The sequence below is a fragment of the Phyllostomus discolor genome, chromosome 5, assembly GCF_004126475.2.
Source record: "Phyllostomus discolor isolate MPI-MPIP mPhyDis1 chromosome 5, mPhyDis1.pri.v3, whole genome shotgun sequence".
NCBI classification, from domain to species: domain Eukaryota; kingdom Metazoa; phylum Chordata; class Mammalia; order Chiroptera; family Phyllostomidae; genus Phyllostomus; species Phyllostomus discolor.
The window spans coordinates 72,227,522-72,250,442 of record NC_040907.2 but is presented as its reverse complement, the minus strand read 5'-3'; the positions used below and the strand labels follow the sequence as shown (position 1 = coordinate 72,250,442).

At 36.4% G+C, this 22,921-nt stretch overlaps 1 protein-coding gene across 2 annotated transcripts; it reads left to right on the top strand.

Moving 5' to 3' along the window:
- The first annotated feature begins 435 nt into the window (after positions 1 to 435).
- GCLM (glutamate-cysteine ligase modifier subunit) lies at positions 436 to 21,664 on the top strand. 2 transcript variants are annotated; one of them, XM_028513392.2, is made up of 7 exons: positions 436 to 966; positions 5,064 to 5,129; positions 6,635 to 6,719; positions 10,490 to 10,549; positions 11,573 to 11,775; positions 13,150 to 13,264; positions 17,729 to 21,664. In XM_028513392.2, the coding sequence occupies exons 1-7, from the start codon at positions 841 to 843 to the stop codon at positions 17,896 to 17,898; spliced, it is 825 nt and encodes a 274-aa protein (XP_028369193.1). In that variant the 5' UTR covers positions 436 to 840; the 3' UTR covers positions 17,899 to 21,664. The 2 variants fall into 2 exon arrangements, with proteins under 2 accessions (XP_028369193.1, XP_035882334.1); XM_036026441.1 differs by lacking the exon at positions 436 to 966 and adding an exon at positions 2,016 to 2,285.
- Positions 21,665 to 22,921: the final 1,257 nt, after the last annotated feature.

The following is a 22,921-nucleotide window of genomic DNA, read 5'->3' as shown; positions in this document are numbered from 1 at the left end:
CTTTGACTCCACATACTGCCCAGCAAATCGCTTTAGGTTGATCTTTAATTGATGAACATGAAAAATGAGCAGTTTGGAGGAATGTCCTTGAGAAAGAAAATGAGGGGAGAAAAGCAAAGGAGAAGGGGCGCCTATGCATTAATACCTGTTTATGAGAACTACAATCAGCCAGTATTTCAAAGCCTTGGAAGACACTGACGCTGTTTTTTTAAAGAAGTGTGTAAAGACCTCACCGATGTGACTGCCCATTAGCGAGGAGGGGGCCGGTGGGGGGGAGAGACCGCGAGAGCAGCTGGAGGCACTAGGACTAGATGGAGGTGGCTCTAGCCTGCCCGCTGTCCTATGACCGACAGGGGGAGCTCTGCCGAGCACCGCCCCTCCCTGCCCCACCCCGCCCCGCGCGCCCCAAGAGCCCTCCCGCCTCCTGGCTCCCCGCCCGCCTCAGGTCGAAGGCTGGTCCACCGCGGGCTTCAGACCCGCAGCTTACTCGCCGCCCCGCCCCACCAGGCTGTGCCGCGGGACGGGTAACGGTTACGAAGCACTTTCTCCGCCGCGATTTCTGCTTAGTCATTGTCTTCCAGGAAACGGCTCTCATTTGGGAGTCAACTCTCCTGCGGCGGCCGCAGTAGCAGGAACCGCCTCCACCAGCGCGTCCTTCCCGGGCCGCTGCTCCGCCGCCGCTACCCGGCCTCCCTCGGCCCGAGCGCAGGCCGAGATCCCGCCGCGTGGGGCGGGCAGCCTCGCGCCCAGCTTTTCGGCTTCGGACACTCTATCTACGGGGGTTCCTTCTTCCCCGCCTGCGGCCCCATCACCGCCCGGTCCCCTTCGTCGGCCGCTGCCATGGGCACCGACAGCCGCGCGGCGAGGGCGCTCCTGGCTAGGGCCCGCACCCTGCACCTGCAGACAGGGAACCTGCTGAACTGGGGCCGCCTGCGGAAGAAGTGCCCGTCCACGCACAGCGAGGAGGTGAGGGTGGACGAGCGTGGTCCGCGGAGACGCGCAGCTCCTGGGCCAGGCCTCGGGCTGGGCCGGGCTGGGCGTCTCGGAAAGGCCCGGGCGGGCTGGCGGGCGGGCTCCGCGCGCCGGAGGGGGCTGGGGCCGCTGTCGGAGCGACTTTGTATCCAAAGCTGCTACTGAGGGCAACGGGTCTTGAAAAACTTGGCAGGTGCAACTTCAAACCTCCATTCGTGTGTATGGCTGATCTCCAAACTCTTAAAGGTATCGGATCCTTCTCCCTGGCTAGAGGGTCAGAGAAGGCCAGTACATCGCTCGGTCTCGCCCCGCTTCCCACAACGAGCTCAGGTGAAAAATAGTTTAGAGATTAGTTTTTGAAGAATTCAGGTTAAGTAACAGTAGTGGTAATAATCCACTTGGCTTTTAGGATGTTAACAATAGTTTCTCTGTTGTTGTGAGGCAAATGACTAAACACTCAAATTCAGCTTGAAACAAAGTATACTGGTATATTTTTTCTTGCCAGAGATTAATCTTAGTTTACTTGCCAAAAAACTAATCACTAGTTTGAAGGTGGCAGAGGTTAATCTGGAATCATACACTTGTTACCTAGCTGGTCATTTCTGAGCGTACAATCATTGACGCTGCACAATTAATTGCAGAGGCATATTGGTGGTATGGGACAATTTCAGTATTAAAAAAATAACAATAAATAAAACTTTAAATTAGGAGCTCCATGACTTTAGGAAAGTTACACTGACTTTGTAGCTTTAAAGTTGGATAATGTCTTCATCAGCAGGTCGTTGTATTAAAATATATGTGGAAACGTTCTCCGTAAAGTCATTTTTATCTCTCTTATTTTCTGGTTCAATCAGAAATATTATTTCAGTAATTTTTTATTTTTAGTTATAGTTTACATACAATATTATATTAATTTCAGGTGTACAACATAGTGATTAGACATTTATGTAACTTACGAAGTGATCACCCTGATAATTCTAGTACCCATCTGACACCATACAGATAAAAACAAATCTTTATTAAAAGAAAAAATGTCCTAAATTATACAACATGATATTATCAGCTGTGTTCCTAGGCAGTTTCTGCTCTTTATTTAAGATGTTGGTGATTATACAGCAGCACATGGCATCCCTCTGAGTATGCGCTGGGTCTGATGCTGGGAGTGACGACCCAGCCAGAGATGAGAACTCTTGGTGGTAACTTTAATAGGAATCAGAATCCTGTACCATATTCTGTGTCCAGGTTCCAGCTCAATTTGTATGTCTGGTTTTGTTAAAACCACTCCACTTGGATTGTTTCTCCCAAAAATAAATGTTTCTAAATTTACTTCTAGACCTTTCATTTCCTCCAGTATTTCTGGCTCAGTACATCATTTTGCATGTATATTGGTAATATTGGGTGAAAGTTTCTCTTATCTCACTATAACACGCTCTAGAGTAGTGACTTTCAGTATTTTTACTGCAAACCCAGTAAGAAATGCATTTATCTTGCATAAAAGTATAATAGACCTGTCGGAGCGACTTTGTATCCAAAGCTGCTACTGGGGGCAATGGGTCTTGAAAAACTTGGCAGGTGCAACTTCTCCTGGAGTGATACCTCCATTTGTGTTAGTGATTAGACATTTATGTAACTTACGAAGTGATCACCCTGATAATTACTATTTAGCTATAAAAGCATAGTATCTAAACATTCTTATATACTATGTATTCTGATTTTTTCCTATCCTATTTTAATTTTAAAAACTTTATTTCTCAGTGCAGTTATGATAGTTATCTCTTAATACACTTAATGCAGTTTGAGGACTATAACATCTCACATTTTTAAAAACATCTTTCAAAAGACTAAATCTAGTTCGTGTGATTTTGGGGAGGTGCAGCATAAAAGGGAAAAAACTAAACAAATTAGAAAATATTTGAGGAACACTTGACATATGGCAGCATATTATAGGGAAATATGTATGTTTTATTTCCATGTGAAAAAGAACTTTGTAGTAATCAGGGATATGCTACTGAAACAGTTTAACCTCATTGAATAAAGCAACTGAATAAATCACTCATTATTGAAAAAAATTGCACATTGAGTAGAAAGTTTAATTGACTTTTCTAAAAGTTTTCTTCTAGTTTTAATATTTCCTTGTTTGTTTTTATTCTGTGATTTCTGCCCAGATGTTTGGTTACACTGGAATTTTATGAAATCAGATTTTGTTTTTTAAATGTGCCATGATAGGACTGTTTTGCCCAGTCCTTTGTTATAAAGGTAGTTGACCAGTTGAATAATATGCTATTTTTAAAACTCTTATACAACCACAGATTTAATGATACACTATATTACAATGATACTTATCTTCTGTGACTGTATGTGTTAAGAATGAAGAAATCAAAGAACAAAAAAGTACAAGGTTAATGTTTAGTCAATATAGATAACATGTAAAAGATTAAAAATCACTAGGTTTGTGATATAGTCAGTGAATTTCTCCTGTTATTGTAACATTGGACTGTTCTATGATTTAGCCTGAAATTTTTCAGAGTCCAATATTAAGTAAAGAAATGGTTTCTAGAAGGGGATGAATACACAAAACCCAGGAAAGCCTTAAGTATGCAAATAAGCCATCTTTTCAAAGGAAAATTTCATTGAATTCTTCCATGATTTGAACCAAAGCACTCCTGATAGAATCGTTAACTTCCAGTCCATCCTGCTGCCTCAACTTTGACTAATTTTTAAAAGAATATTGGCTTGTAATTCTGTCTGGAATGATTATCAGCTAATTTTTATCTACTGACTTAAGTTTGATTATAAATATATTTGTTACAATAGACCTTGTAAATACAATTCATGTGGGTTACTGTATTGTTGTGGATTGTAAAAACCTAGGTGATTGAGCTGTTCAATTGATAAACCAGTTACCCCTCGTAATTATCTGTATTAAGATATGTGCAATAAAGTGCTTATATCAGTTTTTAACTTAAGTGGTCATAGATCAGATAGTTCAGAACTTTAGTCTGTTAGTGCTATTAGGAAAGTGCTTGCATAATTCAGGGCCTTGCTTCTAATTACTCATTTGTTTTTTCATTGATCACAGAATGCAGAGCACTATGCCCTTGGATATTTATAAGGCATTGATTTCAAACTGGTAGTGTTGACCATTTGTAGTAAAAAATCAGTGACTTAGGGAGCAGCACATTTTTTCCTAATTAATAGAAGCTATCATATCAGTACACCTGACATGTAGTGAACATAAATATTGTTCTGTAAGTTTTTGTTATGTTACATGAATAAAGTCCTCACTATGTGAATGTTTGTGTTACTTTGAACCACTATCAAATAAGTTTGAAATACGCTGACATAAGAAATAAAAGAATATAAATGCCTGAAAAAATTTATAACAAAATATAAGGTTAGTGTAAAAATTGTATCTGTCTATATAAGAAGATGTGGACGACAGGCCATTGGTGCACCCGGGTTAGGAAATGATGCATGCGCTGGCGTGCACGTTGGCTGGTGTAAGACTGTGGAGTGGTTTTCAGACTTCAGAGTACAGGCCAATTCCTTGGGTTGAATGCTTGTTAAATAAAAGTTTTGCCTGTATGCAGTGATTAAGCAGGTCTATTATGGGGTTCAGGAACTTAAATTTTTAATAAATACCATAAATATGATGTAGGAGCTCCTCTGGCCACATTTAGAGAATCATTTGTTTGTCTTTGAGGAATGTAACTTAGTGGTTAATATTAATTCTAATCAGGCTGCCTGGACTTGAACTGATGTTTCTGTATTATAACCTTTATTCTTGAATTTTTTTTTGTTCCTTTATGGATATTTTCATGTCTCAAAAGTTTGCTCAAATTTTTATTGGTACAAAACACTTTAAATAGATTACTGCTTTAAGTCATTAACATTTGAGAATTAAAAGTAGGATAAAACAGATATAAACTTATCTTTGTTGAAGAAAACTTTGTAGAACTAAAATTTTGACTTGTATGTTATTTCCTATTGATATATTTTTCCTACTTATCAAACTTAATACATTCTTATCATAGAAATATATAAAATTGTATAGAGTTTATTAACAGTTTCAAAATGCATTCTTTTTGCAGCTTCGAGATTGTATCCAAAAGACCTTGAATGAGTGGAGTTCCCAAATCAGCTCTGATTTGGTCAGGGTGAGTAAAATATGGGTCAAGAAATCATGTCATCTCAAGGGAAGGGAAGTGAGCAGGAAATTAATTTCCTCAGTTTTAACAGGGAAGTCAAATAGGCAATTAGCATAAAATGTGGCCGATATGCTGGGATGGTAGTCTGATTCAGTAGGCTTAAGCATAAAACAGAAAATCTAGACTCTTCAACTAGACAAGATACTAGGGTTCTCTGTGCTTAATTCCTATCAGAGTTTCCTCACAATGTATTTTGTTCAGTTTATATTTAGCCCAACAAAAGAATATTATTAAACAATTTTGGTTGGTAAATTGCTTTGATAGAATATCACCCCAATAATATAGTCACTAGAAATAATTTTTAAAATGTCAGTTTCTACAGAAACACTAAGGAACTGTGTTTCATTAAATGTCAATATATGGCTATTATCATAAATGTGAATCTACAGAATACTTGTCTGTAAACCACTCTTTGGGAGCCAACTCAGCCAAAGGCATATAACAAATTACATAGACTATTTTAAAAGAATGGAAGTTGTGTGCTGGACATATTTGTTCCCCTGGGCATACTACAAGTGTGATAACTCTAGCTGCTAGACATCTGTTGATTAATGTCTACTATCTGAAGACATTATCAGAGAAACTGTCTCTGTTTCTCTGAAAAGACCATTTACTCTATTTCTGCATGACTAGTAAACACTGCACAAGGCATTGTAATATGCCTAATAGTTGTGAGAAAGGCTTCACTGTTTACTTTGTTTAATACTATAAATGTGAGTTAATATGTTTCTGATTAACGTGCTAAATTTTATATTTCTTTCATAAATTATTTATTATGCATTAGAATGACTTTTACTTTCTTTTTTTAAAGATTTTATTTATTTTATTTCTTAGAGGGTAAGAGAGGGAGAGAAACAATGTATTCTTGCCTCTCATGTGCCCTCTACTGGGGACCTGGCCTGAAACTCAGGCATGTGCCCTGACTGGGAGTTGAACAGGTGACCCTTTGGTTCACAGGCTATTTCTTAATCCACTGAGCCACACCAGCCAAGGCATTTTTTTTTTATTGTACTCAGAAAAAGCGTTTTGATTTAAAATGTTTGTGATTAATGTAGAAAGTTTTTAACGTGTCATTACCCAGAATGGATAATACTGTTTTTCATTGTTTTTTTCCTAAGTAAAATTATCTACTGTACTAGTGGTTCTAATTCCTTATAGGCCTCCTACCCCTCATTTATTTGTTTTTTTGTTTGTTTGTTTTCACATCATGTATCCCTCTGAGTACCTGATCACAATGACATACTTTGTCTCAGAAAATCGACACATACACAGTGTCTTACCTATATTTCAGGGCCTTAGAAATCTTATGAAACCCATTCTTTTCCAGACCTCCTGTTAAGAACCCTGTTATTTTGGGGGTTCCCTGCTTTTAAAGGGTGTTAAGGGCAGTAGAAAATATATGGCTAATCTGAAATATTTTAATATTTATTGTAAACATCATATGTTTATTATAGGAGTTTCCAGATGTCTTGGAATGTACTGTAGCTCATGCAGTAGAAAAGATAAATCCTGATGAAAGAGAAGAAATGAAAGTTTCTGGTAAAGTCTAGTTTTTTCCAATTCATTATGTTTTATACAGTAGAAGTAATAGTAAAGTTTTGTTAGACATGGGAATAAGCCTTTCTTTGCTTCTGGTAATGAATGATTTAGTCACTAAGTGGGGGGCATATGAAGATTCTCTGAACGTAATTTTAATGTCAGCTCTTGGGGTTATAGGAGGTCAGTGTTGGCTACTTCAGTGGGGTCACACTAAAACTTTACCTTGCTGTTGTTCACAACCAGTTATTTTGTTTTGTTTTTTAATCCTTACCCGAGGACACTGTTTTCATTGCTTTTAGTAAGAGAGGAGGGGAGACAGGTAAACATTGATTAGTTGCCTCTCATACACACCCAAACCCGGAACGGACCCAGGAACATGAACTCCCAGACCAGGAATGAAACCTGCAGCCTTTTGGTTACAGGGCAATGCTCCAATCAGCTGAGCCTCACCAGCCAGGGCCACAACTGTTTTTATTAATTTATATTTTGGACTTCAGAGAAGTGGGAAGATTAAGGTGGAGAAAGTGGATAGAATAAAGGGAAGTCTTAAGAAAATTGTCTACTCAAAGCAGGCATAAGCCTCCCTTCCTGGTGGGACACTGCCGGACAATGGCTGAGAGGGCCTGGCAGTATAGAAAGAAGTCCGAGCAACAAGTTACATGAAGAGAAATAAAATACATATTATACCCACTCAACAAATGTATCAAATGACTACTTTCGAGAGATTGTGCCAAACTCAAGATATGAAAAAATAAAAAGGTGCACTGTTCTTGCACTCAGCTTATGGTCAGCATAGCACAGTGATTAAAGGCTTAAACCTGACTAGACTGAAATTCCTGGGTGTGCAGATACTCATTTGTACAATCTTGGGCTAACAAATTCTTTAATCTTTCTGAAACTCAATTTCTTTATCTACAAAATGGGGATGCATCTGTTTCACAGGCTTATTTGTAAGTGAGATGAAATTACAAAAGAAGCACTTACCACAGTGCTTGGCACAAAGTTAAGTGCTAGTGAGCAATTATTTATTACCACTTGTGGTTGTGTTGGGGTTGTCATTATTTGGAGGGAGGATGGACATGTAAGATGAGATAGGACGTCGTCTTTTGACTCAATCATAAGTACCATTTGTGGAGTCTTACTTTGTACAGGACATTGTACTTGGCATTTTAAAAATTTTATTTCTTATGAGTCTCAAAACAATTCTACAAGGTAGGTCTATCCCCATTGCACAGGTGACATTAGATAATTGGAATTTGTGTTGCAGCCAGTAAGTGGTTAAACCAGGAGTCAATCCGGGTATGCCTGACTCCAGACCCATTTCTTTCTATTAATTCCACATTGCTATTTGTGTTGAAAAGGAAGTAAAAGCAACATATTCTCTGTGGTTGATTGCAGTTCATTATGGTTTAGATTCATCTTAGAGCTCTTACAGGTAGCCCTCAGTTCCCAGAGGGCTTGATAAGGTCAAAATTCTCCCCATATGAAGAGCTTTCCTCTCTCTACTTACCTAAAAATGCCTCTTCTTTCAGAGAGGAGGCCATTTCAAATGGCACAAATTCATGGCCAGAGGGACTGTGGTGGGCAGGATTTTTATAGAGTATAATTATGGGAGTTAAAGTTGGACCAAAGTGCCAAAGATTGACTCACCTGGTGGAAGAACTGTACGGGCTTTTAAAAAGAGAAGTAACATGGGGAAAGCAATATATTAGGAAGATTATCTGGCAGTAGAAAGGAAAGGAAAAATAAACGAAATGTACAAGGAATATTGATTGTATATATTGAATGCCAGGCACTTTATATAGGGTATTTCATTAGCCTGTTTTCTGTCCATTCCCCTTTTGAATTGTCTCCCTGCTCTGCTACTGCTCCATTCATTTCTATGAGTACCTTTAGATTTTTGAATAGTGAATGTACAGAAAGTAAATATAGACATGTAAATTTGAGTTGAAATCAAGCCAAAACCAAAATTCTACAAATTTAGAAAACTATTCAAAATTTTCCTGGTTAAAGCTGAAGAAAGAAATGCCAATTAATGCGGTCCTGGGTAGGTATATATTGTACCTACTAAATTAACAAATATATATATATATATTTTATTTTATTTTATTTTTTAAAGATTTTATTTATTTATTTTTAGAGAGGAAAGGGGGGGAGAGAGAGAGAGAGAGGGAGAGAGAGGGAGAGAGAGAAACATCAATGTGCGGTTGCTGGGGGTCATGGCCTGCAACCTAGACATGTGCCCTGACTGGGAATCGAACCTGCGATGCCTGGTTTGCAGCCTACGTTCAATCCACTGAGCTACGCCAGCCAGGGCTATATATTTAAAAAAAATTTTTTATTTCTTTATTTTTAGAGAAAGGGGAAGGGAGGGAGAAAGAGAGGGAGAGAAACATCACTGTGTGGTTGTCTCTTGCATGCCCCTAACTGGGGACCTGGTCCACAACCCAGGCATGTGCCCTGACTGGGGATTGAACTGGAAACCATTTGCTTCGCAAGCCAGCACTCAATCCACTGAGCCACACCAGCCACAGCAATATATATATATATATATATATATATATATATTAATAACATTTTGATAACATTCTATATTGTTAGTAAAACAACTCAACTTTCAGTGGTCTATTAAAATCCAGGAGGTAAGTAAAATAGAACAATACTCAAAAAAGATCACATTTTTGACTCATAATTTCATTTCTAACAATTTGTCCTTGAGAAATACTTCAGCATAATGTTGAACAAAACATTACCAAGATGTTTATGTGATATCACATTATATGTAATAACATAAACCTAGAACTAATCATAATGTACAGAAAGCAAGAAATCATTTAGTAAATTATACCCTATCAAAGTTACAGAATTATGTTCAACTATTAATAATGAAGGTTAGGGGGATAACTGGTCATGGGAAGAGATTTGACTTGGGGTGGTGAACACATAATACAGTATACAAATACTGTATTATAGAATTGTACACCTGAAACCTATAAATTTTATTAATGTCATCCCAATAAATTCAATAAAAAATTTAAAAAATGATCATGTAAAATTAATTCATTAAAAGTACAGGGTACAGAATAATTTAAATAGTACTTGCTTTTGGTGGTGAGACTGTTGGCTTTTTTTGAAGGGGTCTTTCTACTTATTTGTAGGTTTTCCTTATTGTTAGAGTAAATACATTACTGTTACAATGAAAGTTAACTAAACACTGCATAGAGATATAAAAAATATTACACAAAGGTAAACCAGACAGAAGTAGAAGCAGTGTTAGACCCTGTTTTGTATGACCAAGAACTAGAAGGTAATGTCTAAATTTTTTTAAATGATTATATTTGGAAAGTGGGATTGTGGGGTTTTGTTGTTTTTTTTTTCCAGTTTTCTTCACATTATGAGCAATTTTAATTTAGTCTATATGTAGATTTTTAGTTTATTGGAGAGAATAAATAATATGTTCCATCAGTGTTTATAAAATGTACTTTTTGAATAGTAAGTTTCTATATTTATCTGACCTACCTTCTAATAGTTGGGTAATTAATGCCTTTTGTTTTGATAAACAGATATTTGTTGGCAACTAGTATATAATTTAAAAATTACAATGGAAATAAACTTTTATGTCTTAAAATGAAAGCTATAAAATTATGTGACTAGGAATGAAAAACTAATTCATTTGGGCTTCCCTGTCATCTGAGTGTTAGCAGTGTTAATACCGTACAGTAGAACATTACCCAAATGTGGTAATCAGTTCTGTTTTCTTTGTTCCCCAGCAAAACTGTTCATTGTAGGAGCAAACTCTTCATCAGCAACTAGAAATGCAGTTGACATGGGTAAGCAAAATATTGACTTTTTATCTTTATAGTGGACTTTAAATTAGTGTAGGTATGTTAGTTATATCTTATATTCAGGTCCACACTAAAAAGAAAATGAGCTTATTCCAATTTTACCTTTTAGAGTTTTGGGCTAATTTCCTAAGGCTTCTATAGAGTCATATTCACTTAGGTAGGGTCCTGTTTAGGTGTGTAAGAGGGATGTGAAATATGTAACATAATTAAATGTTAACTGTATGTTTGGAGGTAGAAATTCTCTTTATCATATTCTATTAATACTAGAGATGAAATACCAAAACAACCACAGCAACAGGCAAGCAAAGCATTTTTATCTATTTTCATTGCTTTGTTTAAGTTATTGTAGTATTAATAGCTATTCAGTATTTTTTTCTTTTAAAACACTCCTCCAGTATTTACATATTTTGAACACTTAAATAATTAGCTTTTTCATATAGCTGTTGAATGAACAATCACTAGAATGCACTCAAATTATTTTTATAGAAACTAAGAAATTATCTACCTCCATAAATATAGATTAAGACCATACATTCAGTTTTTCAGAGTCTCAAGCTTATTTTTTGCTATAACTACTAATTGTGGAATATTAGGTCAGAATTCTCGTGATCATCTATAGGAGATACTAGTAGAAATAGAGAAGACAATGTTATGAAGATAAGGAAGCCACCAAAAGATCCTGGGACCTAGGAAACAAGGAGTCCTGCTCCCTGAGAAAGAGGGACCTAAAGTAGCTGTGGGTTCCTCAAGAAGAGGCAGGTCAAAGAAATTTGCCTATCATGTAAACCAAGTGGATGAATGGACATACATTTTTTTAAAAGATGAAAATATTCTTAGTAACAGATAAATTATGAAACAGTAAAATAATCTGCTATGTAGGAAATTAGTGAATGTATGGACAGAATTCAGTGGGATGCTTGAAGGGCATTAGAAATATTTGTTTTTATTATGTAACAAACATCTCTGCTCTTTATGTTTTTTGTTTGTTTGTTTGTTTGTTTGCATCAGCCTGTTCAGTCCTTGGAATTGCACAGCTGGATTCTGTGATTATTGCTTCACCTCCTACTGAAGATGGAGTTAATCTTTCCTTGGAGCATTTGCAGCCTTATTGGGAGGAATTAGAAAACTTAGTTCAGAATAAAAAGATTGTTGCTATAGGTACCTCGGATCTAGACAAAACACAGTTGGAACAGCTGTATCAGTGGGCCCAGGTAAAGGACCTCGGGATCACTGGCACTCCGGGGAGGCCCGTCTTCTACCGTCTTTGCTGTACACTTTTGAGCGTCACGCACATAGTGGGCACTCGCTGTGGGCTGACTATTCTGCATGAGGCAGGCTTTATATATAGCACTGGGTTTTTTTCTCAAATATATGTCTAATTGAACTTATTATTAACTTCATTTATAATGAGTAACAACATTAGAAAATGTATATCGAAGCACTCATAGCCAAATGAATTATGTCTGTTTCCTTCAGTTTTACTTATGTGATAAAAATATTGCATTTTTCTTTACATATTGTTGGGCCATGGTTCTGATTTCCTAAGTAAGGGGATATCATCTATAACAAGTATTTTGCTGACTGTTACTTAAAGATATATAAGATTTAGTTCATACAACTCGATAATGGAGTGGGCATCGTCGATTAATCCCTACCACTCTCTGGCCTAATGTACAAATTATTAGGGAGGTTGCCTCCTAGTATTTTACCTTTACTCTCTGTGTCCCTCTTTATTCCTTGTACTTCATCTGCAGCCTGCCTGTTTCAGAGCTTTCAGTTTCTCAGGGACAGGAAGACCCTAGAGAAAGTGTTATTATCTCTTCTCCCTTTGACTTGGTGGTAGCTGGAATGTGGCTAAGATCCTGCTGGCGAGACTTGAGTGATCCAGAATGAACTTATAAATTGACCAGAGGAGCTATTAGAAATTATCTTATTCTTCCTCTCTTTTTCAAAATGTGTCTGATTAATAACCATAGTCTGTGTTTTAACATTAAATGTACTTATCATTTGTGTTTGATCCTCTACCTTTAAGGCATATTCCTTCTGTAGTTGGAACCAGCACACTTAGAATCAGGCTTGTTTTGAGGCAGATGTGTTAGATTGAAGGTTTTAGCAGGATCCTTTTTTTTGTTTTTCACCCTCACCCAAAAACATGCTTATTGATTATATAGAAAGGCAATGGGAGGGAGAGAAACATCAATTGGTTGTCTCATATGTACCCAACTGGGGACTGAAGCCGCAACCTAGGCCTGTGGACCGGGAATCAAACTCACACCTTTTGGTTTACAGGAAGGGCAACGCTCCAATCAACTGAGCCACACTGGCCAGGACTATCAGGATACTTTTTAATAGTGTGGTAGTGTATTAGGTTTTCCCTCCTAGAGCTATTTTTCCTTTCCCTGTTACTACCAACATGAGTTAGAAAAGCATACATTAATAAATATACTCATGTAAAAAGTATTTTATAAACTTTAAGCAATATAGAATGTGATATTTCATATTTTCTAAAATCGAGGCTTATATTACTATCTACTTTTAGTAGTTCTTAATTTAGTGGAGATACCATGATTTTTTTCCATTTCTAGGTAAAACCAAATAGTAACCAAGTTAACCTTGCCTCCTGCTGTGTGATGCCACCTGATTTGACTGCATTTGCTAAACAATTTGACATACAGCTGTTGACTCATAATGATCCAAAAGGTAAGACAGATTCTTATTTATAGAATTTGATCATAAGCTTTTATCTTACAAGAAGTACTTGTTGAAATTGAATCTTAAATTTCTAGTTGTGTACAGTGGTAAATGTACAATGCTGTTACCTAGAACCATTCTTAATGGTTAGTGCAAAACATATATGCCTTTGTTTTAGTTTCACAGAGCTTTAGATTTGTCTTCATGCCGGTGGGGGAGAAGTGAAGGCATTGCTTCCTGCACATCGGCCTATTGAAGTTTATAAATATTAAGCTACACAGAAAAGACCTTTTAAGATATTCTAAATAGTATCATATATAATTTTCTCCAGTACAGCAAAGATTGCACCCAAGAACCACTTTCAGTAATCAAAGAGGATAAATATCTGGAAATAGAGGCAGATAAAATTTAATTTGAAACTCGAGCATCTTAGGATTAGTAATTGAATAGGTATTTTATTAATCGTTACATATATGTTTGGTGCTAATCAGAAACATTTTATTAATGAGAGTGGCTGTCTGCCTTCTATAGAATAATTTCTTGTCAACTTTTACAGGACTAAGAAAGCTGAGAAGAGAGTTTACACATTATACTGTTTATTACTCTTTTCCATTCTCATAGTTTCACCATTTTGTAGGGAGAGGAGGAGGCATTCTACTTAGTAAATGCACAGGCTTTATGAAGCAGTATTTTTGGTATAGTGTTAAGTGAGAAATGTCTTGTAAAAGTTTTAAATCTCCACATTGGAGGAAATTTTATTTTATAGATGATTCCTGGAGAAAAAATTATTTTATTTTCATCTAAAAAGATAGCATTGTATTAGTGGTTAGATTTAGTTTCTTTAGGATGCTTATGGATAACGTCTTCAGACTTTATACCAAGGTCCCCAGCCCCCAGGCCTCGGACCTGAACCAATGTGCTAGGAACCAGGCCACCAGCAAAGCTTGCCTGGGCCACGCCTCCTGTCTCCCCCTCTTCCATCTGCTGAAACTCCCCTGTCCTCCATGTCTTCCATGAAATCCATCCCTGGTGCCAAAAAGGTTGGGGACCACTGCTTTATACTATTATGTTAGCCATCAGCCCCATTCTCATTTTTCACTGTTTTGTAGGAGAAGGAAGACTTTGAATAGTTTTTTTCCTCAGATGACAGACATGTTAAATGCCTCAGAGATTACCTGTAATCTTCATAACAACTGAAACTAGGCATTTTATTGATGAGGAAATAGAGCCTGAGAGTTTAAGAAACTAGCCAAGGCCACTCAGCTGGCACAGGGCAAAGTCTGAACTGGGGCCAAGGTCCTGGCTGAATTTGGAGCCTTTCCCCACTATGCTATACTGTCTCTCTGATTAGCCCAGCGTAGTGTAGGGCTTCATTTTTTTAAGTCATTTTAGTGAGGATTTAATGAAGAATTACTATTGCTGATTTATTCTGTAATATAAACCCTTTAAATCTGAACCATCTGGCAATATTCTATCAACTTCCCTGTTTACTGTGGGTTAAGAGCTCTTCTGACAGTGATCATTACCAATGGCAGTTGTTACCAGCAGCTGGCAGATGAGCCCATACACCCACCTCGCTCCGCTTGAAAAAAACTCCATACTTTTTCTAGTAGGAAAGAAAATAGGAAAAGGTTAATGTGTCTAGTATGTTATCTAAATGTTGGCATGTGGATTATATGCTAATACATCACATAACTGATAGCAAAATGTAGTGCATATGTAGATGAGATGAGGAATTTAATCCTTTTTTGTATGCTTTTGTTGTATTGATATAATTTAACACTTTGGATGTTTTAATTTTAATTTTAATTCCAAATCCTTTGATTAGAATGTATAGGTTAATTCTTCACATACCATTAATGAGCTTTCATACACTTTGATCTATAAATGAAGCAATCCTTATGTTTGTTGTGTTTACTGATTCTAAGGAGTCAATGAATAGCATAATTCTTTGATTTTATGTTGTTGACATAAGAAACATCCAAACCCGTAGAGAACTTTTATAAGTTTACTGAGAAAAACTTATGACAATGCCAGGGAGCAAGATCTCAAATACTCCTGAGAACGACAGTTTGCAGCTTCTCTTCCCCATTTGGAATTAAGGAGGGAACATGAGGGAGTACTAACAGTGGGAGAAAGCAAGGTGGGGATTGGATTACAGGATAGGTGACAAGATTATATGCCCTTTTGAGGGTGGTTAGGCTTCCAAGGGTCTGAAAAGGAGGCATTTCAAGGATGTGTTAACCTAGATGCACAAATATAATGGGCAGGGCTTGCATAAGGCAAAAATAAACTTTTTACTAAAGAGGTTACATGCCTGGGTGTGGCTACCCACCATGACCTGTCCAGTTAGGAATTTACGAGCTTTTACCTCATCCTGGGAGGTTACCTTTAGTTAGATTTAGTACAGGGTCCCTTTTTTGTCCACAGTGTCCAATAATTTGTTTTTTAAGTCATGAAGTTATAAAATATTTAACTGTACTTGTCATCTAAAATATAATTTTGTTTGTAAATCCTCTAAAACCCTACCTTTGCTCTAAACTAGCCTTATTCCTCAGGAAGCATTTATTTTCCAATACTCTTTGTCCTTAGAAGTTGTGGTAATAGTTTAACTACAGTCAGGATAAAATTGTGAAGTAGGATCTTTCCCTTTATTATTTGCTTTTCTGTTCCCCTCACTCCCATTAAATCTAATCTGTATTATGCTTTCTTCCCTCCAGATCCTCTTCAGGACTATCTGATAAACAAATCCATGTTAGTGTTACTTTTCCAAAGAGACATTTGCATTCTGTTTAAGAAAATATTTACTAGCTGGGTGATCTTGGTTAAGTTGTCCAACCTCTCTGCCTTGGTATCCCCCTGTAAAGGGGGATAATGTTCCCCCTATCGCATAGTGTCAATGTATGGATTCAGTGGGTTAATGCACATAAAGTACTCAGAAAAGTGCCTGGCACAGAATAATAGATAACATTTACTGAGAGTTTACCATTGATGCTCGTCATTTACCACAGCAGTTCATGTGGTGCAAGCATGTCCTTTAGTGCTCCCAAGTCATGGTGGTCACCTGATATCTAACTGCATGGTTGGTTTTGACCCCAGTGGAATCTTTTCATATTGATTGATTGATTGATTCGACACCTCCTATGTGCCAGGCATTGTTTCTAAGTACTAGATACATAGAACCATCAGACGAGTCCCAACCCTCACGGAATTTATTTTCTAATGGGAGGAGACAAGCAATAATATAAATGTTAAATGTGATAAATAATGGTATATGGAGAAAAGTTGGCTGAGGAAGAAGAGTGCCCAGACTAGGGATTGTTGTTCTACATAAGGTGGTCAGGGAGGCCTCCCTGCTAAGTTAATGGTAATCCGAGACCTGCAAGAAGGGAGAGCCCTGTGAGTGTCTGGAAACAGAGTGTTTGGGAAAGAGGGGGCAGCTGATGCAAAGCCTCCCAGGTGTGAATGTGCTTGGGGATTCCAGGATACAGCTCTGTGTCACTGGAGAAGAGGAAGTGAGGAGGAGGTGGTACACCAGAGCAGTAGTGGAGGGCTTGGATATGAATGTGGAATTAGGAAATAGTGATTTCATCAAAGAGATGCAAATGAAAAGATCGCCATTGGCAAAGATTCTTTAAGTGATTGCTGGTGCTCCTGAGGGTAGCGTAAGATTTTAACATTATCAACTGCTGGTGGAAGTGTAAAGGATGGCCTTTCTGGAAAGCAACTGGCAACATGCTATGTATCTAGTCTTCAAAATGTACTTATACGTTGGCCTTGTCATTCCATAGCCAAGAATGCATTTTAAGAATGTTCATTATAGCATTATTTTTACTAGCAAAATATTAGGGAAAAAACCTAAATTTTTGGCCAACAATAAAATGTATAAATTACATTTCTTACAATAAAGAAATGTATAAATTATATGGTATCTATATAATGTAATATTGAGGAAATTATTAAAAATGATGCTTCCATGAAATATTTAATTTCATGGGAAATATTCATAAGTGGAAAAAATAATTAGGCTATACCTGCAGTATGATTTTTAGTTTTTAAGATACTGAGATAGATAGGTGTAGGGAAAAAGTTGGAAAAAATACATGGCAGTAGAAATGGGCTGTCTCCAGTTGACAGGATAATAACTGTTTTTTTCTTCTTTCTATTGTACTTTCCTGTATCTTGCCTAGCATTAGAATCACCTGAAGATCTTCAAAAAATACAAATATCCAGGCTCCATTTACTAGAAGTGGTGAATTAAATAGGCTGAGGTACAGGTCCTTTGTGAAGAACTGCCTGGGTCTTTCTGACATTCTGGTTCGGTTTCACAGCACTCACTGAAGACAAGCATATTTTAGATTCAGTTTTGAGGTGTTTTGTTGTATTTAAATGCTTACCTCCATAGTAAAGGGCTTTTGTTTTTGAATTTAACTCTGGGTCTTTACTTATTGTTGTTTGTTTGTTTTATTTAAGAACTGCTTTCTGAAGCAAGTTTCCAAGAAGCTCTTCAGGAAAGCATCCCGGGCAGTCAAGCACATGAGTGGGTGCCACTGTGGCTGCTGCGCTACTCAGTCATTGTTAAAAGCAGAGGAATTATCAAATCCAAAGGCTACATCTTACAAGCTAAAAGGAGAGGTTCTTAACTATGACTTAGGATCATAACCGACTGACTTGTATTTTCCCTGAATGTAAGATACAGTTGAGATGTGTAAAGCTCCAATTACTGCGTTGTCATTGAGGCAGATAGTCGTTAGTTACCTATTTGACATGCTACCTGTCATGTTTTGAATACTTCTCTTGCCTCCTATCAGTTCACTCACAGGAACCTCTGTATTGCTTTCATTAAACTATTGTTTTCTAATTGAAATTATCTACAAAGAAAATATTTGTAATATATTTTTCCTTTATTTTTATGACTAACAGAAATCAAGAAAATGTGTTGTTAAATATATTTTGGCCTAGGCATCAGGGTAATGTATATATGTATTTTTTATTTCCAAAATATTCATGGCTTCCTACTCGATAGTATAACTAAGCAATTTGGTTACAATTATTAAAACTGAAATACCAGGAGATATTTTTCCTTGTGTTAAGATGATTATATCTCAGAGTAACTGGAGTAGCTGGGATCTACTAGTAGTATAAATAAAATTCATTTCTTCAGTATATGGATAAAAACATTTTTTATTTGTTTACTTAGTAACTTAATAACCTTGCTTGTAGTTTACGTGTAATGATTTAACCTCATATTCTTGTGCCATACTTTCTCTTGCTATTATTTAGAAAGACAAACCAAAGTAAACCTAAAAAGGAGACTAGGAACTTCAAAATTATTGTTTGGGGGTTTTATACAAGCAGCTATTATCACCTGCAGATTCTTTTTAATTCTTGATTCATCCTTGATATTTTGCTGTTCACTTAAGAATATCTAATAATTTTTGAGCACTTACCATGTGCTGGGTGCTGCGGGCTCTGGAGAGAGGAGGGGGCATGGGATTGGGGGGGATTAAGATTAGTTGTTAAATACATGGTATCTGTTCCCCACTAATAATGTTCCCTGCGAGGGACCACAAGCCAGAAGAGGAATGAAAAAGTCTTTAATTTACAGTCAGTGTTGTCTATTTAGACTAGTTTGTTTGACATACAGTCTTAATTATTTAAAAGCAAAACAATATAGTCAAAACTTTAGAGCTAGAAGAGACTATACATCATTTGGTATAATTCCTCATTAGTTTAAGAACCAGAAAATAGCAAATAAAGAATCTGTGACCCATTGAAATATACTATACATCTCCTTAATTCTATAAATTTGAAAAATTCTTTAAAAATCTCTTGTATCTCAATCAATACTTTTAAACCATGTATTTAATATATGGTTTATAAAACTATATGTATATATAAACTAATATATAAAATTAATTTGCCCAAGTTTTTTCAACTTAGAGAAAAGAACTGTGGTTACACATTCAAAGTAAATACACTAGATGCTTTTTCTATCATAAACCAGGTTTTGTGGTTTCGTGGTTGGATAATTTGATCATTAGAATTATGTTAAATCAGAGACTTACCTGCTAACACTTGTTTAGACTTTAAGCTTCCTAAAGCCTTAGATAGTCCTTATAAATTGCAAGTAATGTTATTAAATGTATATAGTTAACTTTTTTATTTGGAAATGTACAACATTTTTCATATAAAATAAGTCTTTAAACAAATGCTCATTTTAATTTAAGCCTCTATACAGTGAGTTGGTCGAGATATTTTACGAAGGAATTTTAATATCACATTTACTGTTTTTTAAACCCTGGACTTAAAAAAATAGATTTTTTGAAGGGTTATTTTGAAAATGGGGAAAAAAATTTATGTTACTAGTGTTATCCAACCTTAAAAGCTTTTCTGTGTTCTTCTCCCCCCCCACTCCTGACGAAGATTAAAGATTCATTTGTGTAGGGGATCATGTATTGAATTTTTAAATGAGTTTTTGTTTATTTCACTTCTGTACTTTTAATTTCTATTATTGAATAACCATTTTTTTAAAACTAATTTTTAAGGCTATATAATTGTCCAAGCTGATGTTGACATCTTTTTGTGTGTGTATATGAACTATCAGAAAATAGTGAATACTTTTCAGACATTTAAGAACTTAATGTTTAAGAAGCCATAAAATAAGGAACAGTAATACTACCAAATAGTTGCTTAAAGCTGAAAGCTAACTTATCAATAGTGTCTATAACAAATGTTTCCTGGGGAGATGTATAGCCAGTGGACCAAGGTAGAAAGAATTTATGTAATTGTTTTTTTCAGTAAAACATGAAAAAAAAACCCTGCAGCTGATTATTACATTTCCAAAATACACTGGAGCCTTACTTTAACAAAAGTACTGTAACTTGGAGTCTGTTCTGTGATAAGTATATCTTGAATTCTTAACCAAGAAACTAGTCAGTCACCAGAAGGACCAAGGCGTCTTACAAAACATGTTCGTGTGGTATAAATTCCAAAGCCTTCTTGTGCCAGTAAGCTAGTAGAGTATTCATTTAGGAATTACCCATGCTAGAGCTTGAGTCACAAATAATAGCTAATAATTTTTCCATTCTCAAAAAGATAAAACAGCTAGGTGTGAAATGGAAAATGAAGTCATTCTATTTTGAACAAATGGTTCAGACCTTTCCCTGCCAGAGCCAAGTAGTAGCTGAAATAGAATCGCCATTTTCAGTGGTGAAAGGTCTAAGGCTCGTTTGATTATATGTCTTTTCAGAAAAGATTTTTTAATATTTCCACCCAGCATTTTCAATATTTGGGAATGTGATTGGTATATTTATCATATATTGGCTGACAGTTCATCTTTCTGCCAGTTGTACATAGAGAAATTCAAAGTTGTTTTAATGAGAATTTAAACTATTTGTGTTTTTATACTCAAATATATCAACTGATATATTATGATTCCAAACCCATTTTTTTAGTTACCTTCCTAGTGTACCAGAACTTGTACCTGTCATTTTTCCCATAAAGTTGTTGATGAGTTATGTCAGTTTTATTTCTGAAAATAGGATAACTTTTCCCTACCAGGTAATTCAACTGGTATGTGTCTGTAGTAATGCATTATAAAATATAGGCAAAATATAAAGCACTATTAACATTTATAAAATTTTAAATTTTACTTATGAGTTTAAAGTGTGCGTATATTTGAGCTGTTTCAACAGTTCAAAGCATCCTGAAACATTATGGTTTTGAACTGTTTGAACTCAAACTGAATGTAATTTGAAAATAAATTATGAATAATTTTTAAATAAAAAAGCCATAAATCTATTCATGCATTCATTCAACAGATATATCAAATGCTTACTGTGTGACAGGCACTGTGCAAGGTATTTGCAGATAGACACGGAAATGAAAAGACAAACTGTCTTCAAGGAGCATGTAGTATATTTGGTGGGGGGAGATCTGTAAAAGAACCAGAGCAATACAAAGCTGCATCTGTTAATAATAGCTATGGTGAGAAGGGATTGGGATTTGTGGAAGGAAGTGGGACTTGGAAGTACTATTCTAGAAGACTCTGATGAAGAAATTAGCCTCAGGGCAGGATCAGAGAAAGAAGTGGGCATTCTGCCCAGAGGCCCTTTTTGCCTGGTTTGTAAATATGCTTTTATTGAATGATGAACAGTTTATATATATAAACATCAGAAATTCAGAGAAAACACTTTCTTCAAGAGCTTGTGCTCACCAGATAGAAAGGAATGACTTCTGTTGAGAAGTGTAGGTAAGTTGGAAAAGTCATGTTTTATAAAAGAGACTAAAGCTTGCCCAAATCCCCTAAATGTATCAGGATATAGCTTTAAGTAGTTTCACTATTAGAAATGTCACCTTAATATGTATCCCTCAGCAATGAATAAATGTATAAAATGTCATACAAGATTTCTGTGTTGATTTGTTATTTTAAGAAGGTTCATATTTTACAATACATTTTACTTATTTTGACTCAGATGTTTTCCCTGTTTTTGTGCCCATGGTTGATTCTTACGTCCTGCTCCATTTATGTTCACTTTTTTCTTAAGTATGTCCTTAGTAATTACCAAAGGTCTTTGAGCAGTAAACTTTTAGGTCCTCTTTGTCTGAAAATGTCTTCTTTATTTTGTTCTCAATTTTAAATGATCATTGGACATTACAGAATTCTAAGTTTCCAAATACTTTCCTTCAGCAACTTGAAGATAATATTTCATTGACTTACAGTATATATACTCTTGCTGATGAAAATCTGGATTTCCTTCCCTAGAACAATGTCTTCTTGTGTCCTTGCTTTTTAAATTTTTAGTTGAATTTTCAGCTTATTTTGATGTGTACAGAATTAGAAGCAGGAGAATTAAAACTGGCTGCAAAGTTTTCTCATAGCAAGAAACTTAATCATAAAAGAAAACATTAGCCCTGGCTGGTTTGGCTCAGTGGGTTGAATGCCGGCCTGCAAACGAAAGGGTCGCTTGTTCGATTCCCAGTCACATGCCTGGGTTGCAGGCCAGGTCTCCAGTAGGAGACGTGTGAGAGGCAGCCACACATTGATGTTTCTCTCCCTCTCTATCTTCCTCCCTTCCCCTGTCTTAAATAAAATCTTTAAAAAGAAAACATTGATGACTAAATTAAATCAAAATTTAAGTCTTCTATTTTTTAAAAGACACTCTTAAGAAAGTAAGAGTGCAGGCCATTGCCCTGGCTGGCGTGGCTCAGGGTTGGGTGTCATCACGCAAAATGAAAGGTCTCTGGTTTAACTCCTGGTCGGGGCACATGCCTAGGTTGCAGGTTTGGCACCTGTCAGGGTGCATGTGAGAGGCAACTAATTGCTGTTTCTCACATCGATGTCTCTCTCCCTCCCTTTTCCCTCTCTCTAAATATGCAAATATTTTTTTAAAGAAAATGCAATCAACTGAGAGGAAATATTTCCAATATATATTTCTGATAAAAAATGAATTGGACATAACTTGTTAAAATTGTACTTCAAAGGACAACATCAAGAAAGTGAAAAGATGCCCTGGCTGGTGTAGCTCAGTGGATTGAGCACAGGCTGCAAACCAAAGGATCACCAGTTTGATTCCCAGTTAGGGCACATGCCTGGGTTGCAGGCCATGACCCCCAGCAACCGCACATTGATGTTTCTCTCTCTCTCCCTTCCCTCTCTAAAAA

Coding starts and splice junctions, on each gene's coding strand:
- GCLM (XM_028513392.2), top strand. CDS start 841: ATGGGCACCGACAGCCGCGCGGCGAGGGCGCTCCTGGCTAGGGCCCGC. Junction 967..5,063: donor CGTCCACGCACAGCGAGGAG/GTGAGGGTGGAC, acceptor TTCTTTTTGCAG/CTTCGAGATTGTATCCAAAA. Junction 13,265..17,728: donor GACTCATAATGATCCAAAAG/GTAAGACAGATT, acceptor GTTTTATTTAAG/AACTGCTTTCTGAAGCAAGT.